Source organism: Felis catus, chromosome F2 (genome assembly GCF_018350175.1).
Source record: "Felis catus isolate Fca126 chromosome F2, F.catus_Fca126_mat1.0, whole genome shotgun sequence".
In the NCBI taxonomy this organism is placed as follows: domain Eukaryota; kingdom Metazoa; phylum Chordata; class Mammalia; order Carnivora; family Felidae; genus Felis; species Felis catus.
Window position 1 is genome coordinate 78351336 of NC_058385.1, and position 13279 is coordinate 78364614.

The 13279-nt window shown below is 53.1% G+C and overlaps 1 protein-coding gene across 5 annotated transcripts in view; it reads right to left on the bottom strand.

The window, feature by feature from the left end:
- Positions 1-1584: 1584 nt before the first annotated feature.
- Positions 1585-13279, bottom strand: part of FAM135B (family with sequence similarity 135 member B) — a 281950-nt gene continuing 270255 nt past the window's right edge. For 4 of the 5 annotated variants that reach the window (XM_045049512.1, XM_045049509.1, XM_045049510.1 and 1 more), the window contains 6 exons: positions 9944-10035; positions 7866-7963; positions 6411-6562; positions 4019-4129; positions 2483-2596; positions 1585-2080 (listed from right to left, as the gene is read on the bottom strand). In XM_045049512.1, coding sequence (XP_044905447.1) covers positions 1875-2080; positions 2483-2596; positions 4019-4129; positions 6411-6562; positions 7866-7963; positions 9944-10035 — 773 coding nt within the window. In that variant the 3' untranslated portion in view covers positions 1585-1874. The remainder of the gene's footprint in view (positions 2081-2482; positions 2597-4018; positions 4130-6410; positions 6563-7865; positions 7964-9943; positions 10036-13279) is intronic. The other variant, XM_045049511.1, reaches the window with a different exon arrangement.

Sequence of the window (13279 nt, forward strand, 5' to 3'; positions counted from 1 at the left end):
ACACCACATCGTGGGCTCCACTGCGGGAACGGATTCCTCCTGGGTTATACACCGGGTCGGCGCCATTCGTGAGTAATCAGAGTCTATGTACATCGGGAACTCGGAAAATGACCCTCAGGACTTACTGATCCCATACGGGTTAAGCCTAGGACACAGAGAAAGTTCGCAGAAGACCCACAGAGAAGCCCTAACTCCGTTGTGTGAAAGTCTGCCTTTGTGCCTCATTCAACTCCACCCCCCCCCCACCCGCCTTCTCCTTTCACAAGGAACCCAGGAGTCTACGATCCTGCAAAGTTGCCCACCTGCACTGGTTTCTCGTTGGTCTGCATTTGTTTTATAAAGTCGCACTGTTAATATGTGAAGACTAAAATTCTCAGATGAGCCAAGATTTGCTTGGTTTTATGACCATGGCACTGGTGACCTAAGGTCACGGTCCAGGTGCTGGGACCGGGAATCTGGTCACAGGTGATTTTCCTCACTTTAGAAGGGGATTTTGCAGAAACAGGAGCCTCTGTCTCCTGAAGATGGGTCTCTGTGTTAATCATCCCTACTGTCCTGGTCCACGTGCTCCTTTAGTACAACTAGGTGATTCTCCGGCCTTCCTTTAGGCCAAGAGTCTACCCAGTCTATGAGACCATATCAAACATCCCGGTGATTTTCAAAACTTCCCTTGAGTCATTTGCCACTGACTATTTAAGCTGGGTCCGCAATCTGGCTGTTGTCCTCCTCTCTGATCTCACTGTTGTCCCTGTCGTCCATTGGTTTTTATCAATGGTGACCTCTCCTAGCCCTTTATTTTCCTAAGGCAAGAAGACATTTCTATGGAAAGATAACCAGCACCTTCTTAGAGCTCCCCTGAGGTTTGTAATCCAGCACTCCTCCGTTGAGATGTTTCTCCTTCCACGGAGAGAAGCAGTGGCTGGCCATGGTAATGGTTTTATTTGTATTTTTTTTTTTTTTTGCAGTTGCATCAAATGCTAACATAGCATTTCTTTGGAGGCGTATCAGCAGAAGCCTGACGCGTGTGCATTAATCCCAGCTCCCCCTTCCGCTTTACCCCTTAGATTTACCCTAAGTCCGTTTTCCTGACTACAGGCAGAGATTTAAGCAATTACAGAAGTAACCTGTGGGCCAGGGCTCTGCATAGACAGTCTGGAGAAGCAGGTGAAGCAATGAGTTCACCTCGTCCCCTCTAGTTACTTCTCTTTGTAACAAACCTGCATCAGAGCATCACCGTTACCCCCCGCCCATACCTTACATCACCCAACCCACTGCCGCTAACGAAACAGAATTGGAGTTTATAAAGCATTCCTTTGCCCCTTGTTGAGAAAACATGAGGAGAGAATGATCGCGTGGGCATCGCACTGTCTCGAACGAGTGGCACATGTGAATCTATCGAGGATTATATGTACACAAATATGTTCCACTTCTGCACAGAGATTAACCTGAGTTCTGAAATGCTTGTATGCACTTAATTGAATCAGAATGGTAAAGCTATGAGCTAGAAACATACCGGACAAACCTAGTAAATCAAGAACGATCTCTCTGGGAGCCAGTGGTGGATAAAAAGGTGGGCTCGCCAACTCCCAAGTATTCTGTTGCTTTATTTTGTCATAGTTTCCCTCCATATCTTGAAGGAGACTCCAGGTGGCTAGACAGGTTCGGGCAAAGTCTTGTCTTCTGCGTTACCATACTGGTTCAGCTTTCCCACATCTCCAAAATGGAAGCACCTCGAATGGCCGGTCCCACCCCACCCTCCTTGCCTGGGTGCCTTCCTCTCCGAGCTCTTCCTGGAGTGGCAGCGGGCTGTACAAGGACGTCTCAGCTAAAGCTCTTGCAGATAGCCAGGCTTCCGGCAAGGCCCCCGCCCCCTACTACTTGAAGTATTTGAGCCCCGCCACCAGGAAGAACTTCTCCAGGAAGAGCTCTGAGTCCAGCACGGCGATGTGGGCGGCGCGACCAATCAGGGCGTTGGCAGTGTTGGGCAAGGCGTGGAACACGTTGTGTCGGATCAAAGTGCAGTCCTTGGCCTCAACCAGAGGGCGCAGAAGGTTATTGATCATCTCCGCGTACACGGGCCCTGGGGGGAGGGGAGAAGGAGGTGAAGTCGGGGCAGAACCGGCCAGCGGGATCTGGAGAAAAACACTGGGCCTGCTGGGTCCCCATCCCAGGAGGGGGGACATCCCAGTGCCCAAAGGCGCTGTCGATTTCACGAATTTACTTGGGCTTTTTACATCAGAAAGCCGGGGGAGGGGGGCGCCTGGGTGGCTCAGTCAGTTCAGCATCTGACTGCAGCTCAGGTCATGATCTCACGGTTTGTGAGTTCGAGCCCCACTTCTCTCTCTCTCTCTCTCTCTCTCTCTCTCTCTCTGTCTCTGCCCCTCACTAACTTGTGCCCTCTCTCTTTCAGAAAAAACAAAATCCATATAAAAAAACCAATCAATCAGAAAGTTGGTTAAAAAAAACATTACATGTGGCTTACCCGTGTGTCTGTCTTTGAGGGCAGTTTTGCACATCTCGATCCGGGCTGAATGAAATGGCACGTAGCGATCTTGGGGAGAAGCTACCAGCACGACATTTTTAAAATACTGCAGACCTGAAGGAGCCGGGAGGGTGCCTTTCACCAGGCGGCTCCCCCTGCCCTCCTGGTTCGCACACACTCTGTGAACTTGCCCCGGGAGAGGGGAAGAGGGAAGAGCAGCTGGCTGTGGCACTGCTGTCCCATTAGCCACAGATGCTGAAGGGACGCACGGAGAGAGCTGCTCTCAAGGGGGGGAAGGGGAGCTGCAGGCAGGTGACAAGGGAACCTCTCTGGGCAGCGGCACAGAGTGCATGAGCAAGAAAGCCAGTGTTGACTCCACCTTCTCAACGGGGACAGCCCCTACCTGCGGGGCTCATCCCGTCACCCGCAGGAGGAAGACGGCCTCTGAACGCGCCTCCCTGCCTGCAGCCGGTCTCCGGTGCTGGGACGGGGGCCGAACGGCACAGCGTGTCCCTTCGTCCTCAGACCCCAGCACGGGCCAGCAGACACTGCCCCCCAGGCCCTCGGCCCAGTGCCCCTCCAGCAAGGTGGGACCTCTCATCCCAGGTCACATCCCAAGACCACCCTCTGGGGGCCAGCCTGCCTCAGTGGCTGGCGGATACAGGGCAGGACCGTAAGGACCAGCCGCGTGCCCCACCTCAGGACAGCTCTGCAGGGTCAGCCCAGCTCCCGAGCTCTCTGTGCCGACCACACCGTCGTCCAGCTTCCCCTCTGCCCTCCTTGCCCCCGGGGCCGGGGGGAGCCCGGAAGGCTCGGCGTGGCACAGACACGCGGTGGACGGGACTTGCCCGGGGACCCACACCAGGCGGCAGCCACGCCGGACTCACATTCAGACAGGTGCAAACACGTCAGCAGGGGCAGCGTTCACAGGACCACGGGGAGGGGGACACGGGACCGAGGCTGCGCCAGGCTGGCCTGCCCGGCAGGACTGAGCAGGCCACCCGGTCACCTCTTTGCTCCCTCCCTGGACACACAGACCACTGCTGCTCTCCACTCATTCCGACAGCGCAGACGGGGTCTTCAACACCTCTGTGCGTCTCCTAGTCCACTGGGGGCGAAGGTGTGACTTCAGCCCTGCCTGGGACAGACTCCTGTCTCCCCCTGCAACGCCCACCCGAACGGACAGTGCTTATGTGCCCTTTCTGTGGGGGGGATCCCGACCTGGGAAGGAGCAGACCCAGGGCTTGTGACTGGGGCACAGACGGCTTGGCAGGAAGTAGCAGCCACAGCTTCTGTGTGCCGAGAGGACCCCTACGCACACCTCGGCTGGTCTTTGGTGCCCTTCCTCGGGGGCTGCTGAGTTTGTGAGTCGCTGTCGGGCTCCCTGTGAGCTGAAGAGGCTGTGTGTGCTGGGCCTCCTGACTACACCCTTCCTTGAGCATGCTGACGCCGTGGTGAAGTGATCTGGGGTCTCACGGCTGGACCCCCAGCTCCCACTCGTGACCACAGCCACGTGCTGTGGAGGAAGGCCCTCACCTGTTTTCTGGCTGAGTTGGTAGAGGAAACATTTGCGTAGATCAGCATTATCCCTGAAGGTGAGCTGCAGAAGGGACCCGGATTTCTTTAATTTCTGCATGAGCCACAAGCCTAGAAAGACAAAAATGCAAGAAAAGAAAAACAAAAGAAAGAACATAAAGAGGGCAAATAATAATAATTGGGGAGGGGTTAACGTGAAACTGTGGTTTTTAGTGAATTTTAAAATAAGAGGGAAGTAGGCACTTTGGCAATTCTTGGGAATTTGGCAATTCTTCCCAATTCTTGGGAAGTTGGGGTAAATTTTTCTCAGGTACCCGTGGCGGGGTTATAAAATCAAATGATACGGCGATCAGCATTAAGAGTCCTGACACTTCTATACCCTTCGGCCCATTTGACCTCCTCCCATAAATCTAGCCAAAGGAAATAATCCCAAACGCAGAGCTGTAGGTAGGAATGGTCCTTACAGATCCACGTAGCACACAAACTGAAAGCAGGCTTCCATGTCAGAGTCTATCCCTGACCTTGGTTATGGGGGCACCAACGCTGATGGGGACTATGACATCACCACGACAAAAGTGAGTTTCATACAAACGCAAGGGAATGAATACAATGCGGTTCTTTTTGGAACATTGCAAGATTATAATTGTGAAAAAAGTGAAATGTGGTTTAAATCACTTGTTTCTACCCAAAGATGGCTTCCCCGGTTTGTGAGGACAGAGAGAACGGCCAAGGAGCCGTCTTCCATTTGTCATGATCATTTCCAGCAATGCCCTTAAAATAACGGAAAGGCAGACAACCGATCTGCCCCATCGGTGAGGAAGGTCAGCAGCCCAGTCTGCCCTGAGGGTCAGGCAAGGTCAGGGGAGCAGTGGCAGGGGGCTGGGGGCTGGGCAGGGCGCAAAGAACCTCGGGGTGGCCCAAGGTGCCATCTAATGGATTGGGGGATCGGGGACCACTGAAGTCTTTGTCAGGGGCGTGATTTAATAAACTAGCTGCTAAGAGAGACCCGATGCCTTCCTTGGGCTCCAGCAGTCACCGGCCCCTGAGGAGCATCCGTGCGATCTGCTGGGCAGTCCACCCCCATCACATCCCTCGGGGCCCTTCATCATCAGGCTTTTGCTGAGAGCACCACTGTCATCTTCTGCCCCTCTCGGTCACCCTGCGTTTCTGTTGTTTGCTGATTACACCATGCTTCTATGCTATTACACACACTATTTCTTCTGCACCAGAAAACGTGTCCCACCGTTCACTACCTTGGAAAGTCTGCTCACTATCCAAGATTCATTGAACCTTGCTTCCTTACCCTCTGTGGTGTCCCCAACCTGACAGGACAGAGGAAATTGTGGGAGCCTCAAAGCTGCGGGCCGTGTCAGTGAGAAGAAGAGAATCCGGCTACGGGTGATGCGTGTGTGTGTTAGCAAGTTTCTTCTTTCCTTCTGCTTAATCCTCAACAATTCTCACACGCGCGTGCGCACACACACACACACACACACACCACTGCACACAAAGAGAGATGATACACATGTTTACAGACATGCAAAGGTACACAACATACACAGTCACATCATAAACGTATCCATGTCTCAAATGCATCCATACAGACACACAAACAGACACACATACACAGCCCCATTTTAAAAAGTAAGGATGGGGCACCTGGGTGGCTCAGTCGGCTAAGCGTCCGACTTCGGCTCAGGTCATGATCTCACAGCTTGTGAGTTCGAGCCCCGTGTCGCGCTCTGTGCTGACAGCTCAGAGCCTGGAGTCTGCTCTGGATTCTGTGTCTCCCTCTCTCTCTGCCTCTCCACCGTTCACGTGCACTTTCTTTCTCTTTCTCCCTCTCTCAAAAATAAACATTAAAAAAAAAAAAAAGGAAGGAAACTGAGTAGCAGAGAGATGAAAATGTCTTGGCCAGAGTCGTCATGCTAAAGGCTGAAAGAAGGTGCCACCTGTGAGGCAGGAAGTGGGGCCTCCCTGGGCCCTGAATCTGCCTGCTTCTTGGGTTTGGACTTGCAGCCTCCAGACTGTGAGGCATACACTTCTGTCGTTTACAAGCCACCTGGTCTGTGAGGATGTGTCACCACAGCCCGAACAGCCCCAGGCCCCCTGCCCCCTCCACACTTCTGTGCCTCAGTCTCTTCCAGCCACGACCCAGGGGCATCACGCTTCTGTTCACAGATGAGATCCTGGGGCACATCTAGTCTGAGCTCACTCGACTCACAAACGAGAGGCCCTCTCTCCGAGGCCAAAGCCTTTGCTCGGCATCCCGTGCCTGAAGAGGCTCTGAAGCCACCAGATTCCATCGAGGAGAACACCTGCTTCTGTTTTCATCTTCCCACTGCTCCGAAGGGATAGCGGGGGGCGGGGGTGACGGGGCTTGGGCGAGTCTTACCTGTACTAACCAGCGTGCTGTTGTTGTACAGGGTCCCCAGGTGAGGCCCGGACAGCGACAGGAATGTGTGCAGTTTGTTGAGGTAATACCGGAACCGGGGCCGCGTTAAGACCGACCGGATGATGATGTTGCCAAGGGAGTGGCCGATGAAGCTGTTAGGACAGAAACGGCGCGTGAGCGTGGCCTCAGGAGGCCAGCGGCTGGGCCGGCGGCACCACGGGGTCCGCCTCCCTCCCCCACCCCGATTCGGGGAAACAGGCAAAGAGAATGGGGGCTGCTAGCCCATCCTCGCTGGGTTTCCAGATTCTGGCCACAGTTCGCCTGAGACGGAGGCCTTGGGAGCGAGGCCGCTGTTGCCCAGTGTGGCCGGAAGTGCGGGCGTGTGGCCGGGCTCTGCGTTATTGCAGCATCCCTGTGTGCCCTCTGTGTCTCCTCCCCAGCCACCCGGGGGTGCTTTCTGAAATACGCACTGGGCACTGAACCATCCTGCTCGTTCACAGGGCGAAACCCCATTTCCTTGGCCCAGCCTATGAGGCCCTTCACGACCTGACTTCCGACGGCCTCTTCAATGTACTCATTTCTCACTGTCATTTCACACTTATTGAGTCGCCCGCTGTCGGCTCATGCCGTCTGAGACCCTCCTACATGCTCGGCTCCAGTCACACGGCCACTCACACATCTGTGGACCAACACACCGTCATCATCCAATCGAGGGCCAGTCGATCGAAACCCTAGCACACGAGAGGTATGCAGTGCCCCACCTCTGCTCGTGATGAGCGTAAAACAGGCCATGTACAGAAATGAATGGGAGTCTACAAGATTGCTTTCCCTCGCTGGTGGCCTGTGACTTTCACCTCATCTCTACGGGCCTCTGACTCCTCATGGTGAGATATAGAAGGGACACTTTGTCTCTGAGGCCTCAGCGGGCTAATGCCCGTGGAAGGACACCCCACCGTGTCCACAAATGGCAAACGCACAAAGACACAAGCCATTTACTGCCACTTGAATCGCGAAACATTTCAGCCAAGCTAACTGCCACAGCGGAAGGAGGGAACGAGCGCAGACGGAAACCTCTCACCAGGCAGTGACGTGTTCCGCTAGGTGCCACAGGACACCGGGGCTGGTCCCCCCTGGCGGGTGGGGAACCAGAGGCTCCGAGATTTGGGAAGCTTGCAAGAGTCTGCATGGCCCAGTCGGTACTCGGACGTGTGAGTGTTAGAAGAATAACAGTTCAAACCGAGGGATTTTTGTTGGAGCCCAGTCCCTTCCTACTGAGCTACCCAACGTTCCTCTTCCCCCACTCGCTTCCGCTCTGGGAGCCGTCTACCCCAGTAAGTCACGAGTTAGCCTGTCACGGTGGCGGACGGAAGGCAGTACGCTGAAGCTGTACGCAGCCAACATCCAGGAAGGTCACCCCTCTTCCCCCGGCATTAACTCCCTGTGGCTTCCTTTTACCTAATTCGGGATATGGAGAGGTTGTACAGCTGGATGTGCTGAATGATCTCATCCAACAAGCGATCTGTCATGGTATCAAAGTCTGCAAATGTGTCCACCTGGAAGAGGAGAGAGGGGACGGCTGTCGGGCGGGGTCTTCCCTGGGGCACGGCGGCACGTTCTGGGAACTGTGCTGGGATCACGGGGGGCGGGGGGTTCAGCGCCAAGGAAAGGGGCTCACAGCCCGGGGCTCTAAGGAGGACACTCGGGACGCTGGAGAACCCTCAGTCAGGAGGGTGGCTGGAAACGAACAGGAGAAGCAGGATGGACGGACCAGGCAGCTCCTACCGCCACGTCGCGTGCCAGGCACTGCACGTGCCCGCTGACTGCTGGCCCCACCGCACCGCGAGGAGACGGGCTCCGAGGGTGAGCCCCGTGCCACCGGGACTCGCACCCAAGCCTGCCTGGCCTCAAAACCCTGCCCTCTCCCCAGCTCAGCCTCGAGACCGCACTCCCAGGCCACGTCCAGGGAAGGATCCAAAGCCATCAGTGACGCCACACGGATTGTCAGAGGACACGGGCATCAAAGGAAGAGGAGAAACGTCATCCGTGTCTTTGAAAACCTTCAAGGGCGGGCATGGGGAAGACAGGCTAGGTTGGTTTATATAACTTCAAAGGTGAACTTTCGGAAACAGATGGGAACTCTGGGGAGGGAGATCCAGGGCCAACATGAAAACCATTTCTCACTAGTGGAACTGTCGGCCAGTGTCATGGGCTCCCTGCACCTGCACGGGGCACCAGCTCCAGAGGTGAACAACAGGTCTTACGAGTATTCACCAGGGTGGGGAAGAAGAGGAGTGGAGAGAAGGCCTTTGGCTCACTGTCACCTGCCATTCAATGGTCCTTGAGGCTCTGGAGGGATGAAACGCTCTGGTCAATGTCTCAGTGTCACAGAGGGGGACAGAACCACGTCTGCAGGCCAGCTCTCCTGCTTATAGGACCTGTGCCCGGGACGGTTCTTCCCCAGTGCAAACCTGTCTTCTCCAAGTCCTGAAGGCGGACCATGCAGCCTGCTCCTTAGCCGCAGTGTAAGGATTCGGTAAACTATTTGCATCACAGTTAAGACAGAGGCTGCTATATTCGAGACTCCCCAGCCTTCCAGGCCCTGTTTCCTCAGCTGTGTACTGTTAACTTAACAGGGGTTATTGAATACATGGTAGCAATTACAAGGGCGGAGCAGACTTTGATGAGAAATGTTCTGGAGGACAGAGTAGGTTTAAAAACTGATAGCAACTAGGGTGCTTTCATTTGCTTATTTTTTAAGCTTTTTTTTTTAACTTTATTTTGAGAGGGACAGAGAGAAGGGGAGGGGCAGGGAGAGAGGGAGAGAGAGAAAGAATCCCAAGCAGGCTCCGCACTGTCAGTGCAGAGCCCGACACGGGACTCGAACTCACGAACCGTGAGATCATGGCCTGAGACGAAATCAAGAGTCGGAGGCTTAACCGACTGAGCCGCCCAGGCACCCCTGACCAGGGTGCTTTTAAAGGGATGTACTGGAAATCCACTTGCTCATGACGTTTACAACTTTCAAGAACTAATGACAACAGGTCACGGGACATAATCATTCCTGAGTGACCACCCCCCACCCCCGACACACACACCAACTCATGACTTCTGTTAGATCCAGTCCAACGGTCCCCAGGGTACCCTGGTTAAAACCCTCTGCCATGAGGGCTGCATCACAGGGGCTGAATTACGCCTGTGACAGCCCCCTTCACCCGGTAGAGACGCAGGGACACTCCCATCGTTTACGCTCTGTGGGTGACAGCTCAGAGGCCAAAGGCCCCAGGCACCTGACGGACATCTTTTCACTCTGAACTATTTCTGCACCCTCCAAAAGGAAACAATGACTCATTTCTTCCCAGCCCATCTGAGTGCTGACCAGTGCTCTCTGGCAGGCCCCCCTTCTAGCTGAGCGTCCTTGAACAACCAGGGTGACTTTAGGGGTTTCATATGGGACATGATTGAGGGATTCTTTTAGTTCTGATGTGGGTTTTTTTGTTTTGTTTTGTTTTTGTTTTTTATTGTTTTGGTCATACCTGATTCTTCTCGGACATTAGGAAGTCCAGCTTTCCTTCCGGAAGTCCCAGCTCTATGAAAGTCTTCACCAGGCGGAGGTCAGCACTGTTCCCTAAAAACGAGAGACACCCCCACCCCAGACCCACGGTTACTCATATCAAAACTGACACACAAGGGATTCAGCTCCCCCTCTTCTCCGATCCCCCCAGGTCCCATTTGTTCATGAAGCAGATAATAAAAACAGCTAAAACAAGTCCAACCTAGAGGTCCTGTGCTTCCCCCCACCCCCCCAACACAAGGTCACGGCCTTTCTAGTAGTCCTACCTCAGGGGAATTACTCCCTGATCCATGACCGTGTGACTCATGAACATTCCACACACAGAACAATCACAGATACACTCACTCCTCCTCCTCTACAGACACTTCTGTTCACAGCAAGGGGTGCCACTTGCTGGCTGACGGGACACGATACGACATCTACATGTCCCTCCTTCAAGTTCCTGCTTAATACAAAGTCTAGTTCTGCCACTTACAGCCAGCAAGTCCCCCAGACCGGCCAGTGGGGGCATAGTTCTATCTGCAACAAAATGACAATCATCCTTGGGAACAGGAGTCATGCAAGTGCCAGCTTCATGGACTCCGTCTGGTCCCCAGTGACCACCGGGACAGAGGAATGACAGCTTAGGAATCTGGGGCATCTTGCAGCACCCGACGTAAAAATCACGTGGAGAATGCATCTAATAGAACAGACTAAGCTTCGTATTCAAGTATTTTTGGGCATACATTTCAGGCAGACTATGGCGCTCAACTCCATCTTAATGGATTTTTGACCTATTCCTCCAACGGGTCCCTGCAGAGTCGAAAGCTAGAAGCTGGTCGGTGGATAGATAGGTGACCTATTTTACCATATAACCAGAGTTTCAAAGTAGTTTGTAAACCATCAGTGATAGATCTGAGCCTAATGAGCCACCCAGGCGTCCCTCTTCCTATTCATTTCTGACAATACAATTAGGCCCTTTGGTCCCGTCATTGTTCTTATTTAAAGCTACCTACTGACATTCCAGGACATGGCCTTCACAGAGAAGAGTAGCAAGTGTTTATATTCAGCATGAGGAGTCTAAGTAAGGGACGATAATGTCCCCTCTCCTTCAGCCGCTGAGAGAGAGAGAACTCGCTGTAGCTCAAAACATTCTCAGAAAATATGATCGGACAAGGTGTTACACTGAGGGTGTTTACAAGCCTAGAAATCTTGGGCTTTGGGGAACATCACGAAGAGTTGTATGAAGAGTTGTATGAACTCTTACCAACTTCTTCGGTTCTCTGTTGATATAAACATATCCTGGGAAGTGGAATTTGAACAAGTGGGTCCTGTACAACCCTGTAGAGTCTGGACCTATGTACCTGGAGCTGAAGAAGTGACCTTCGAAAGAAACCCGCGTGTGGGGCCCCTGGGTGGCCCAGCTGGTTGAGTGTCCGGCTCTGGATTTCAGCTCAGGTCATGATCTCAGGGTTGTGGAACTGAGCCCCGTGTAGGACGCTGCACTGGGTGTGGAGCCTACTTGAGGTTCTCTCCCCCCCCCCTCCCTCCCCGCCCCTTCCCTGCCCCCACTCTCCCTCTCTCTCCTTCTAAAAAGCAAAACTAAAAAAATAAAATAAAATAAAAAAACCTGTGTGTGATATCACTTGTCTTTCTGAAGATCTTCTGCCCAGTAGATAAGCCTGTACTCGTACTTGTCAGCACAAGGTTTCTGACATCGTTCAAACATTGGTGAAGCTTCTCTGCTCCTTCTCCAACAGGCATGGTGGGGGAAAAAAAAACAAAACAAAGAACAAAAGCCTCTGGCCTGACAAGCTTCCTCATTTTAAGGAAGAGATTGAGGGTCTTTCTTATTTTAATTCACTATCAGATAAGAGGGGCATGTGCCACATGATGCTGAGCTGACCCTAGCTCCCGTGTCACGTGTCCCGTGGTGCTGGCGAGGGAGAAAGTCACTGTGTCTGCGGCCCTTCTGATCAGAAGTCCCACTTAAAATCGAGTCCGTCTTCAGTAGCTTCTTACTTTATGAGACAGACGCGTGAGTCTCAAGCACCGTCTTCGGACGGTGGGGCCGCTCCAGTAAGATTATCTTCGTTTCACTGTGATTACTTTTAGCATTACTCTCCTGGGTGGCAAGTGATTCCAGGATTTTATTTGTGGTAGTCGTCTGACGTTTCTTTTTATAAAATAAATACATTCCAAAAACACGCCAATTGCAGTATGAAGTTTGGAGTCATAGTACAAGGTACCTGGGTGGAGTAAAACTGGGGAAGGGTATGTGAACGGCTGGGATTTGGGAAGTGCTGAAGTCAGCGCTGAGCGGGGACAGCTCACTGGAGGGAGAGCCGTGGGTGACCAGACACGGTGGTGTGGGATGCACACATCCCTGAGAAAGGCAGGGAGTTGATGCAACCGCAGGAGGGAGAGGGCAGGAGGTGATGGCGGGGAGGGTAGGAACATACAGGGCTTTTCATGCTAGGAGCTTTCTGAGACAGGACTTTTATCTCCTGGCAGCTACAAAGAAGAGTTTCCAGTAATGGACTGGCATGACCAGATCCTTTTTAAATTCCTATTTATTTATTTTGAGAGAGAGAGCACAAGCAGAGGAGGGGCAGAGAGAAAGAGAGGGGCGGGGGCGGAGAGAGAGTCCCAAGCAGGATCCATGCTGTCAGTTCAGAGCCAGATGCAGGGCTCGAGCCCAGGGACCATGAGATCACGACCTGAGCCTAAATCAAGAGTTGGACGCTTAACCAACTGAGCCACTCAGGTGCCCCTTGACAAGATCTTTGTAAAAGATAACTTAAACGGCGATGGGGACCGACGTTTGGACAGGGGAAGAGATGAACTTGTTGGCATAATGCAGAACAAAACCAAGGGCTCTGGAGCCTCACAGCTCCACTGGTTTTCACCTTGGCTCAACCACATTAACTGTGGGAACTTACACACGTCACTTAGCTTCCCCCTGACTCAGTTTCCCCAGTGATAATGGGACAATAACAACACCTACTCTGCAGGGCGGTTGTGATGATCAATGGCATTCATATGTGTCAAGTATCTCGAAGGATGTCTGGCCCCTGATGAGTCGATATGATAAAGCAATGCTACTGCTGCCTCTCCGCCCTTCATCTTCCTCCTCTTCCTCCCTCCTCCCCCCTCCACCTCCTCCCCCTCTTTCTCTTCCTCCCCCTCTTTCTCTTCCTCCCCCTCCTCCCCTTCCCCCTCTTCTTCCTCCTCCTCCACTTCCTCCTCCTTCTCCTCCTCTAAAATCTATTGTTCACCACTGGATTATTGGACACTTCACCAAATAGACCCATTAGAC